The 10,372-nt window shown below is 43.4% G+C and overlaps 1 protein-coding gene across 3 annotated transcripts in view; it reads left to right on the forward strand.

Annotated features, from left to right (window-relative positions):
* The window catches only part of LOC135579152 (uncharacterized), a 42,199-nt gene extending 32,513 nt beyond the window's left edge, over positions 1-9,686 (forward strand). The window contains exons 6-7 of one of the 3 annotated variants that reach the window (XM_065058753.1): positions 6,377-6,460; positions 9,351-9,686. In XM_065058753.1, coding sequence (XP_064914825.1) covers positions 6,377-6,460; positions 9,351-9,548 — 282 coding nt within the window. In that variant the 3' untranslated portion in view covers positions 9,549-9,686. Of the gene's footprint in view, positions 1-1,848; positions 2,091-6,242; positions 6,461-9,350 lie in introns of those variants that run through there. The other 2 variants (XM_065058754.1, XM_065058755.1) reach the window with 2 other exon arrangements.
* The last annotated feature ends 686 nt before the right edge of the window (positions 9,687-10,372 follow it).

Genomic DNA, 10,372 nt, shown 5'->3' on the forward strand with positions numbered 1-10,372 from the left:
TCAATCAAGTCCTCATAGCTGTATTAGCTGTACCAGGAAACCAGTTTCATTATGATCCTTTCACATGGTCTCTGTGACAACCACTGTGGACAACGTGGAGGGCAAAGATGCCGATGGGCAGGGAAATGGGCAGTGCGATCAGGCAATGGCTACCGCAGCAGGCAATGGGGAGCAGTGGGTGTCATTTACCTGGACTTTAACAAGGCTTTTGACAGTCTCAGTACTACCCTGGGTGCTGAGCTGGAGACATGAGGACTGAGCAGGAGAATGACAAGATGAATGGAAAACTGGCTGGACCACAGGCCTCAAGGAATAGTGTGCAAGCAGGTCAAACTACTGAGTGGCCACTAGTGGTGTTCCTCAGGGGTCACTGCTGAGTTTGATATTGTTTAATGTCTTCATTAAACCTGGGCAATGGAATAGGATGGACCTCCACCAAGGTCACTGATGACCCAAAATTGGGGGAACAGTCAATACCCTGAAGGGCAAGGCATTGAAGAAGGATCTCAATAGGCTGGAGAAATGGGTTGGCAGAAGCTTCATGACTTTCAACAAAGGCAAATGCAAAGTCTTGCACCTGCTTTGACCTCAGCAGGCTGGAGAGTTAGGTGGGGAAAAATTTAATGAAATATAAAAAGGGCATGTGTGGAGTCTTGCATCTGGGCAGGAACAATCCCAGGTTCCAGTATAAGTTGGGGAATGACCTGCTGGAGAGCAGTGTAGGGGAAAGGGACCTGGGGGTCCTGGTGAACAGCAGGATGACCATGAGCTAGCACTGTGCCCTTGTGGCCAGGAAGTGTGTTAGAAGGGGGGTGGTTAGTAGGTCAAGAGAGGTTCTCCTTCCCCTCTACTCTGACCTGGTGAGACCACATCTGGAATATTGTGTCCAGTTCTGGGCCCCTCAGTTCAAGAAGGACAGGGAACTGCTGGAGAGAGTCCAGCACAGGGCAACAAAAATGATGGAGTGGAGCATCTCCCTTATGAGGAAAGGCTGAGGGAGCTGGGTCTCTTTAGCTTGGAGAAGAGGAGACTGAGGGGTGACATCATTAATGTTTATAAATATGTAAAGGGTGAATGTCATGAGGATGGAGCCAGGCTCTTCTCAGTGACAACCAATGATAGGACAAGGGGTAATGGGTACAAACTGGAACACAGAAGGTTCCACTTAAATATGAGAAGAAACTTCTTCATGGTGAGGGTGACAGAGCACTGGAACAGGCTGCCCAGGGGGGTTGTGGAGTCTCCTACCCTAGAGACATTAAAAGCCCGCCTGGACACCTTCCTGTGTAACCTTGTCTGGGTGTTCCTGCTCCAGCGGGGGGATTGGACTGGATGATCTATTGAGGTCCCTTCTAATCCCTGACATTCTGTGATTCTGTAATACTGCAACAGCACAGGCTGGAGTCCAGCTGGCTAGAAAGCAGCTTTGAAGGGAAGGCCCAGGGGCCTTGAGAAGGAGTCAGCAGTGTGGCCTCTTGGACAAGACAGCCAACAGCATAACTGGCTGTCTTAGCAAGAGTGCAGCCAGCAGCTCAGGGAAAGGGATTCCTCTCCCCTACTCAGGACAGACATAGTGACACCATAGTGACTCTGCAGGGCTTTGGCTAGTTTGGGCTCCCACTACTAGGAGGACATGGACATTTTTACACTGAGGGTGGTCAGACACTGGAAAAGGTTGCCCAAAGAAACTGTCCCCTCCCTAGAAGTGTTCAGGGTCAGGTTGGATGAGGCTCTGAGCAACCTGGTCTAGCGGAAGGTGTCCCTGCCCTTGTCAGGGGGGTTGGAACTAGATGATCTTTTAGGTTCCTTCCAACTCAAACCGTTCTGTGATTCTATGATCCTATACAGCAGCAAGTGCAGCAATAGCCATCAGGATGCTCAGGAAGCTGGAGCATGTGAAGTACGAGGACAGGCTGAGAAGATTGAGATTGAGAAGATTGTTCATCCTGGAGAAGAGGTGGCTAAGGGTGTATCTTATTGTTATCTGCAACTACCTAATAAGTGGTTATAGAGAAGATGGAGCCAGACTCTTCCTGGGGTTGCACAGCAAAAGAGCAAGGAGCAGTGAATACCAGCTGTAGCAAGATAAATCCCGGTTAGGTATAAGGAGAAGAGCTTTGCCGTGGAGGTAATCAATCACTAGAACAGGTGCTCAGAAAGGCTGTAGACTGTCCATGCTTGAATATATGCAAAACCTACCTGGGTGAGGCCCTGAGTCACCTCATCTTGCTTCAAAGCTGACCCTATTTTGAGGAGTATGGACCAGAGACATGAAAGCTCCCTTCCAGCTCGTTTTATGGTCAGCTTATGGCAAAGACTTGTAGTGAATTTTGCACTTGGAAAAGTACTCCTTTTATCTGTATTTTTGATATATTTCATTTCACAGTAAATTCCACCAGAAAGGCATCCAAAGAATGGGAGTTTTGCCAAAGAAGTGAGTGCTGAGACTAAATTGTATCATGACAGTCTGGCTATGAATATATAATTGTATCACTCTAAAAACTGACTGGTTCCATACCTACAGGTCTCTGTAGCCGAACATGAAACACCTGCTTTTAGGGATTAAAACCTTCCGGTGCTTTAATCTACAAGTTGCCCTTCATTGTCCAGCCACATGTGCTGGCTCCATGTCCCCAGCCTGTCTGACTGCACTCAATAGGCTTTGCAACCCCACATATGTGTGAAGATGTGTGATTGCTCTTCAACACAACTGTCGAAGAGCCAAACATACAACCTAAGTGTCTCCTGCATCTCTTGTGGATAGAGGAGCGTGCAGAGAAGTTCCAAGCTGACCTGAGTTTGAGTCAAGGGGAATTGTGTCATTGATATCAATGACAGCAAGATTTCACAGTTCCCCTCCTTTAAACATGTGCATACCAATCCTAGAGGCAATGTTTAATGCCAAATATAAGCTAGGTAAATAGATTTCACAAAAACACTAATTGTTTTTTGTGTTTTTATGTTTCAAGATGTGAATGGGACATTGCTTGCAAACTGAATTTAGTAGTTAATTCCTGATGATGAACCAGAAACAACCATTTTGATCTGAGTTTGTATATGAAACAATATGCTTTGCACTTTGCTTGGGCATTTCAGTGGTTGGGCATCTATTCTTCTAATTCTCTGCTTGATGTGCTCAGTGAAGCATGCACAGAAAAGTCCTACAAACTGTATAAGAAGCTTTCTTAAGCATCCAGAGCACATTTTAATTTCTGCATGTATGGAAAATAAATGTATAAGAAGAATTAAACCTGGGGCTAGCTGCACAGTATAAGATTTTTCAGTATTGCTCTGCTAATGTAACTGATTGAGTACAAGATGTGTTGCTTGCCATTTCCTGGAATAAAAAAATGAGCTATTGAGTCTTAATGCACCATTCCCATTATGGTTATAAAACACTGAATCAAGTCTTTCTTTAAAAAAAAAAAAAAACCAACCCACTTGGAATTGAACAGTTCAACAGAATTAATAATGATTCCAGATGGGCCTGTGTTTGGCACCAAGAAGTGTGTGAAAGAAAACATTTTCAACCAGAAGTTTGAATGATTTATGAAAGTTCTTGAGAGATTTTTCACTAGTGAAGATGCCCTTTCAACCTCTGCACATTTGGAGCTCACAAAGGAAGTGACACTCACCGAGTGAAAATCTTGGCATTGGTGAAACACACCCATATGTTCACAAGCAGAAGTGCCTGAAACAGTGCAATTAAAAGCCCTGGCAAAGCCAGGTTCTCAACATGCTCTCTGTGCCTTATTTACCTATTAATAAAAGAGGAAGAGCAGGTCCTCACCTTGAAAAGGCACTGAAAATAGGAAATCTTTTGTGATTGTGGGGTAAATAGATATCACGGTACTGATACTTATAGCAATATGTTGAGAATAAAAGCAGCTTCTTTCCTTAGAGAGAAGACACTGGGCCAAAAAGAGAGAGGTCTATGTTTGACAACAATTATTTTAGTATCTAATGTTGGGCAGACTTGGGACTACTGGAAATAGCAAAAAACAGAGTTACAAGCTCTTATCCAAAAGAGAACATTATCTTACTCCACTAATTGTCTCCCTTTTCCATAGCACCCCTGTTAAAACCACAAAGTATTTAGTAGACATTTAGCTTTCTTAAATGCAAGTCAGCAGCTGGAGTTAGGAAATGTGGTCAATCAGCCTCTTTACTGGTCACCATGATTCATGGATTATATTAAACAGAGGAACAAGGAAACAGATTACACACACTTAATGTGTTACATTAAATCAATTATTAATAGACAGCTGAGTATCTTATTGTCTTGTACTCTGTTACGAACTTATGAGAATGATGGACAGCAAAGCAGAAGCTGATAGATTGCCCCAAATCACTTTCTTACCAATTATAGTTTTAGCCTAGTGTCAGTTAATGGAAATTACTGAATTTTGCATCCTGCCTCTTCTGTGATTTACAACCCATACCTCGACCAAGACTTTAGGGAGGATGCCTTTTGCAGGGGGAGTGAAAATGACAACATATGGCTTCTGTCTCGTATTACATCCATTTGTAACCTGCAGATTTACCTTGTTATTTTCCTAGAAAGCCCAAGAGACCACCTGATACAGCTAGCTCCAAATGCCACAGAACCTTTCTCCCTGCCAAATTCCCACCTTTTATTCCAGTGTCCCTTTATTCTACCACCTTAACAGTTTCTGTCTGCTAATGTCACAGTCTTTCTTTGCACATAAGACTGCCCAATTATTCATAACTTCTGGGCCCAGGTTCAACAAGTCTGTTTAGAGATGATAGTTGCTTTGCACACATAACTTGCTTTCGTATCAGTGGTCCTGAGGCATATATCAAGTTCCTGAGAGCTCATCCTTTTTGATGAATAAATGGCATTCTTATTTACCTGTTTTTAAGTGTTAACAAATGGTTCTACAGGCAAATACTTGGATTCTGGTACTTCCTAGAGCCCTCGTGTGCTGACAGTCGCATGGCTTTATCCTGTAAGTGTCATGATCCTTGCTGTAATTTAAAGGCAGATGCAGCATGATTGGGAATTTCATTCATTAATTCAAATTAATTCACAAATGAATGAAAATAACCGAGAGTGAGTCCTTGATGCTTCATTTTTAGTTCCAGTTTGGTATATAAGCAATATATCTCTACCTTTTACTAACTGTAAATTTAAGAAGCCTCAAAACTGCTTCCTTTCACTTTCTGAATTTTCACGGCCTTCAGTTCTTTACCCTTTACTGCTGTGTGACCTTGGGAAAACAAAACAAAACAACAAGAAAGCAGACAAATGATAAAAGCACAAAGCCAAACAACCTTGCAGCCCGCATGTTGGATGTCCAAGGTTTTCCTTTTAGTCCCTGTGCACCGAGGCAGGTTCTGACACCCCACACACCCCATAGCACAGGGGCTGTGCTCGCTGCTCTCTTCTGCCTTGAGAGCTACAGCCACAGGCAGCGCTGCCCCGGCACCCCAGCAGGAACCCATCCCTTTTGAAAGGGTTTACAGGGATGATCTCCTCCTTCTTATTCTTCTTTGTTTTGTGCTCTTTTGCAGAAGAGGTTGGTAGCGAATCAGATCACGCGCTTTTTCTTCTCTCTGCCTTCTTCAGCAGCCTCGGTAGAAGCGTATTATGTTGTTCATAGCTTTGTAACTTTTCCGTTCATTCAGCATGTTCACATGAATCTGAGTTTCTAGTGTTTAAACCAAAACTCATCCAAGTGAATGGAAAAATTTCTAATTCCCTCAATTTCTGGGCCTCATAAACTTGGCTTGTTTCTCCGAAGCTTTGCGCCTTTCCTATAATCATTTATAACTTTGTGAAGTTGGTGGGGAAGTTTTTATAAATGTTGCCCAAATGGAATATCAGGGTTTCACACCCCCTCTGCACAGCTATAAATGAGCTAGAAAACCCAGAAAATCTGTTGTGCTGAATAAAATAACACTAATGGTTTGGAGTTCATGTTGGGCTTTAGGCAGGCAAAGCAAAGCACAAGCAACCCTGCCTGGGAAATGTAGGGAGAAAAGCCAAACCTCATAAACATTTCCTTTCAAGGAAAATAGGTTTTGAAACAATGTAAATAAAGACATTACCAAAAACATGTTTTTCTTCTAGGAAATGGCTATCTAGGATGGAGGGTTTTTTCCATTTAGGAAATAAAGAAGTCCGTGAAAAAGCTATCAAAATCTATCAGAAGCAAAGCTGTCTGGACAAAAATAGGAACAATCAAATGAAAAATAACCTTTTTTTTTTTTTTTTTTAGGATTGTGGGAGCCGTCTGTGAAATATTTTGTGTTTTAAAGATCTCATTATCTGACAAAAGATCGGTTTCAACAGAGAAATTTCAACCTATTCTTTTTGTTTTACATGCTTGTGCAAAATATTTTGTATTTGAAGGAACGACTTGGAAAAACACAACCTCGCTGCTCGGCCTTGCTCAGAGACACAGCCTTCCTGACAGAGCCCATGAAAAGCTGTGAGGTGAGACTCGAATCTCACAAGACCCTATGGCAGGCTGGGTTGTTTCTTGCTTGCTGGGTTATAACGCAACCTGCAGGTCTGTGTGTGCATGGGGTTGTTTCATTTTCAGGATATATCCTTTGCAACACCTTGCGAGCAGCTTTTAGCTGTTCCTTACTGACTGGAAAGGAAGGGTCAGTTCCCAGCCTGCTCCTTGGCTATGGGCTCTATCAAATCTTTGTTGCAATACCCTAGAGCAGAAATTAGAATGAGGTGGGAGGCTCCACTTCTAATGCAGATCCTGGGGTGCTAAATGACTACCTGGGCATGCAGGCACACAACACCTGGGTTAAAGGAAAAACTACAAGCCCAAACTGGTTGTTTATCAATAGATTTTTTCTTCCTAAAAATGCAAATTTGCTGCAGTACCACATGTATTTCTGATGTGCCAGAAAAAGGTGTTTGAATGAACTGTCAGATTATAAAACCCACTAGAAAGTGAAGCTCACTTCTGCTTTCCCAGTTGCCTAGGTGATTAACATGAAATAAACACAGTTCTTCCTATGTCTATTCTTAAATCTTTCAGACAAAGAGTTTTTTGAGTTTGTGCCGCAAGACGTGAAGGTGTTTCAACAGCCAGATTTCACAAGAGCCAGGCCCTCCTTTCCCTTTCCTTGTATCGAATTTCTGCTCTGAAGGTCACCTCATCCCAGCTGAGCACCCTCCAAACTGTGTTTGGGCCAGGAGGGGGAACTTGTCCCTGGCAGCAACGGAGTCCGGCAGGGTGTGTGCCTGGATGTGAAGTTGCCACCGGTTAAAAATACCGAGTCATACAGAATTATCTTTAGTGCCATTAACACCCCGTAAGCAAAAGGTGGTTGTCGGTGAGAAAGAGCAGATTGCTGGGCTGGAAATCAGAATACCAGGCTTCTGCCTCTGGCGTCCAGCTGTGCAACCCTGAGCTAAGCAGCTCGTTTCTAACTCCCCCGCTACGTTTCCTCTGTAGTCTCTATTTGTAGGGTAAGTCCTTTGTGGCAGGGATGGTCCCTCGCTGTGTGTTTGTACAGCGCATGGCACAATAGGCCACGATCTCTGTTGATGGTTCCTGAATACAGAGCCTTCAGACAAGACTCCTGGTGCAGAAATTGCCACGTGAGGTGGCTTTAGAAAACCTGGTTCTGCTGTGTGCTTTCCCTTCTTCCCTTCTGAGGATCTCAGGCTGTTGGTAAGTGGGTATCAACGCGAGTCGAAGAAATGCTGTTGCCTTGTTTGCAACTCAGGAAAGAGAAGTACAGAAGTGTGGAACGGGTTTCGCCAGCTTACAGAGCAAACAGGCTTTGTTGTTTTTTTCCCCTCTCTCCCCCAGTTCAGTAATACAAAGACAAAACATTTTGAAAAAGAAAAACATTCCCAGTATATCTTCAAGGTTTCACCTCCTGCTTCCTCTCCCTTTTCCTGGGCTGTCAGAAGCCAGCACATCTGCAAGTATGTGCTTCTCTTGATGTCCTCACTTTCCCCCTGCTTCTCTACTGACCTCTGCAAGCTCTCCAGGGATTATCAGAGCAAACCTTAGCCAGGCAAAAAGGACAGCCATTGAACTTGTGTGTCATGCCTACTCCATCCTGAGGCTATAGACATCTGCATCCACCTAGGCCTATTTATCCATAAATTAGGCGTATTTTTGTGGGACTTGAACATCCACACATTGATAGTAATTTATTTTTTTTTTAAATTTTGCATGGTTTTAACTTGGCAGCAAAAGAACGTCATCACTCTTCATTTAACCTTGCAGCTCCATGGTAGAAGAGTCAAATTAGAACAGCATCTATTTTAAGGGCAAACAAATCAAGGTAATGGATTATGGTGCAACCTGTCTGACTCCTACAGAATTCAGAAGTAAGGTGGAGGGATGGAGCTCGCACGACTCAGGTCAGAGCAGCCCATCACCTGAGGGCTGCCCAGGAGGGGAAACCACCCTCCTTTGGGCCAAAACCTTCCCATTACCCCGCACAGTGAAACGGAGAGCTGCCTTTTCCGTTTTGTGCATTGTGCACAAATTTGGAGCTGCTTCAAAAAAGAAGTTTAGGGGGAAAAACAACAACAAAAAAGAAGTTATTTCAGACATGTTTCCTGGGTTGTTGTTTGTTTTTGGTGTTTTCAGCAGAAGTCAATGCCACCAAGCAAAGGCAGCCCTGGCTGCGGCAAGCTGTTTCCCTGGCTGGCAGGGACACCTAGTGGGTAGGGCAACGTGTGCCGGGGAGGCAGGAGAAACACTCTCCCTTGACTTCCCACCAAGAGAAATATTTCATTTTCTGAGTCACGCTTGTGCCTACCTGACGCTTATGTTCCCCATAGGTCTATGTCCAAACCTCCTTCAAGGAATAGTCATGGTAATGTGAGAAGGTGATCTGAATGGTGTTACCTAAACTACTGCTAACAGGGAGGGCTGCCAGCCTTGCTATGGAGTGATTTATTCTTTTGAAGCCTGTTACAGTCATAATAACACCTACACTGGCTATATGTGAGAGCTGACTCGGTGGTGGCATGATTCATCTCTGTCTGCAGTTACGTGTTTCATGGGGTGTTGCGTCGGGGCCACTTCTATTGAATTGCAGACACCTACAAAATGACATTTCCTCCTGCTCTTAGTAGGATGGCTTAGGCACAAAAAGCAGCAGGAAACTTGAAAGGAAGAGAAAGGCAGTGTGACCATCCGCCCCCTCAAAACCAGCAGGGCTGTTCCATGGCAGGGCCGGACCCAAAATCTGTCCTGCGTCCTCATTGCTCGTGGCACAAGCCAGGCTTTGCTGGTCCTGTCCCTCAAGCTGTTTCCCAGATTGTCTCCTTGATTGTCTTAACGAAGGTTTTTATGGGAAGAGGTTGTTGACTAATTTCTTTGTTTCCATCGCAGAGCTATGGACAGCCTTTTTCCTGGCCTCTTCCCAAGCACCTGTCTGAGAGGACTGGCATGCGGATGCTATGTTCCAGATCCACAGTGTCCCTAAAATCCTCCAACCCGTGCCAGAAACAGTTGTTACATGTGAGAGATCTCATGCAGGGAAGAACCAAGCCCTTCTATAAGCATGTGATTTTTGTTGTTGTTGTTTAGGATAAATACTTTTCCTCTGCAAACTATAAAGTCTGGAGGCTGCGCAGGAGCATCCTCCATCTCTCCCTCTGGGGATACAGGCCCTTAAGAGGTTCTTACACATAAACATTTAACATGAACTGCAGCCCCTGAATCAGAAACATATCATCGAAATAGCAGGAAGCAGTTATGCTCTGGACATTTTGAAATCCTCCTCTTCTGCTCTAATTATGTGCTAGCAGTAAAACTGACAGAGTTATGGTTATTAAGTCCTTTTATTTTTTTTCACTTTTTACCAGGAATTCTATCTTATGATTAATAGGTGCTTGCATCATTTCTGTCCTATGTGCTATATTAAGGAGCATCTACATCATCAGCAAATATTTTTGTTGTGCTGATACTGCACACAAAGTCAAACTCAAAGGTAGAGTGCTGCCTTTTTTGGGTTTTTTTGGTCCTTTTTTTTCCCCTTGGGCTTTCAGCATAGATGAGGTGGCTTATTCCTCATCAATTCCTTCACTGAAGAAGGAGAGCTAATTTTCGTTTAATGAAATCAATACATATAAAGGAGGGGTAAAAATTATTCATTTCTGACACAGTTGCATTGACACAGTTTTGTAGCAGGACATAAACATCTGTAGTCTCAATACTGACGATGGGAAGAAACAGTAGATACTATATTTAAAAAGGTTTTTGATACTAATAACCTGAGTTCTTACATATAAACTAGCAAAATGCAGTTTATGCAAAATTATCAGTGTGTATACAAATAGATGAAAAAACTCTCACAGTATTATTGCAAATGACTCAATGTCAAACTGAAAGTAGATTTCAAGAGTATTCTG

This window comes from Columba livia, chromosome 3, assembly GCF_036013475.1.
Source record: "Columba livia isolate bColLiv1 breed racing homer chromosome 3, bColLiv1.pat.W.v2, whole genome shotgun sequence".
NCBI lineage: Eukaryota > Metazoa > Chordata > Aves > Columbiformes > Columbidae > Columba > Columba livia.